This window comes from Tetrahymena thermophila (genome assembly GCF_000189635.1).
Source record: "Tetrahymena thermophila SB210 genomic scaffold scf_8254743, whole genome shotgun sequence".
Classification (NCBI taxonomy): Eukaryota; Ciliophora; class Oligohymenophorea; order Hymenostomatida; family Tetrahymenidae; genus Tetrahymena; species Tetrahymena thermophila.
The window spans coordinates 10,665-11,839 of NW_002476505.1; the positions used below are offsets into that span (position 1 = coordinate 10,665).

The 1,175-nt window shown below is 23.7% G+C and overlaps 2 protein-coding genes across 2 annotated transcripts in view; both read left to right on the forward strand. All coding sequences in view use genetic code 6, as the record gives it.

Annotated features, from left to right (window-relative positions):
• The window catches only part of TTHERM_01566130 (hypothetical protein), a gene marked incomplete at both ends in the record, with an annotated part of 371 nt that extends 302 nt beyond the window's left edge, over nucleotides 1-69 (forward strand). Inside the window, one exon of the mRNA XM_001011451.3 lies at nucleotides 1-69. This exon is cut by the window's left edge and continues 170 nt beyond it. Coding sequence (XP_001011451.3) covers nucleotides 1-69 — 69 coding nt within the window.
• A 120-nt stretch (nucleotides 70-189) lies between these two features.
• Nucleotides 190-871, forward strand: TTHERM_01567130 (hypothetical protein; the record flags this gene model as incomplete). Its single annotated transcript, XM_001011452.2, has 2 exons — nucleotides 190-343; nucleotides 396-871. 2 exons carry the CDS (start codon nucleotides 190-192, stop codon nucleotides 869-871), a joined length of 630 nt encoding a protein of 209 aa, XP_001011452.2.
• Nucleotides 872-1,175: the final 304 nt, after the last annotated feature.

Here is a 1,175-nt window from a genome sequence, read left to right on the forward strand (position 1 = left end):
ATACCAAACTACTTTCCTTCATGCATAAAAAAGAAATCACAGAAGAAAAAATAGAAAAGTACGAATTGATAAAATTATATTTAAATGGATTTCTATACCTAAATGAATAATAAATCAAATAAATAACCTAAAAATATGGAAAACTCAAGATTAAGGCTCCACTAAAACAGATGAAGACATAGAAAAAAAATGATTGACGGGTTTCTCAATCCAAATAATGGTGGGATGAAAGAAATTTTACTAAAACAAAAAGAAGGAAAAACTGTGACTCCCACAAGTAAAAAACTGCTTAACTCAACCAATTATTTAAATAATTCAAATTTCAATAATATGGAAGTAGAAAGTGAAAATTTAAAAAATTTAAAAAATAAGAAATTAATTAATTAAAATAACAGTTAGAAAAAGTAAATTAAATTTAAAATCAAGAATGATAGATGAAAATGAAAGTGAATTTATAAAATAATAATAACCTCTTAACTTCAGACTGGAATATTCAGAAATATTACACTTAGACAACAACAAAAAAAATAAAAACAAAATTCTGAATAATTTATAATAAGAAAGTGAAGATCTGATAAATGAATAAATGTAAAGAAAAACAGAGAAGGAATTCTTTTTAAAATAATAAAATATTCTAGAAAATAGCATATAACTAAATTCATAAGCAAATCTATCAACAAGAGGAAAAACATGTCAAAACAGTGATGAAGATGAAACTTGCTGTAATACCGAAAAAAAAGCAAGAGGAAGACCCAAAAAAAACTTAAATGGTTCAGACCCCAAATAAGAAAATTAAACTTCACTTCATCGTCAGTACATCATACAAAAAAATAAACTAAAGAAAACGACAGATCCAAAGTAATAGCAATGATAAAAAAGATAGAAAAAGAATACAAGGAACAAATGATAAAACAACAAATTAACAAAATAATGAGTACATCGAAAACAACCAAGAAATGTTAGCAAACATAATAGAAAATTCAAACAACCAATGTGACATTTAAAACCACAACAAATTAATTATCAACAACTTAATCATCAATATCAAACTAATGATAATTCAATAAATGAAATTTAATAAAAATACCCTTAAACATAAAAAAAAATATATAACGAAATAAATAACTATAAATAATTACTTTCACAAATTACCTCTGGAATATAAGAGGACTCCC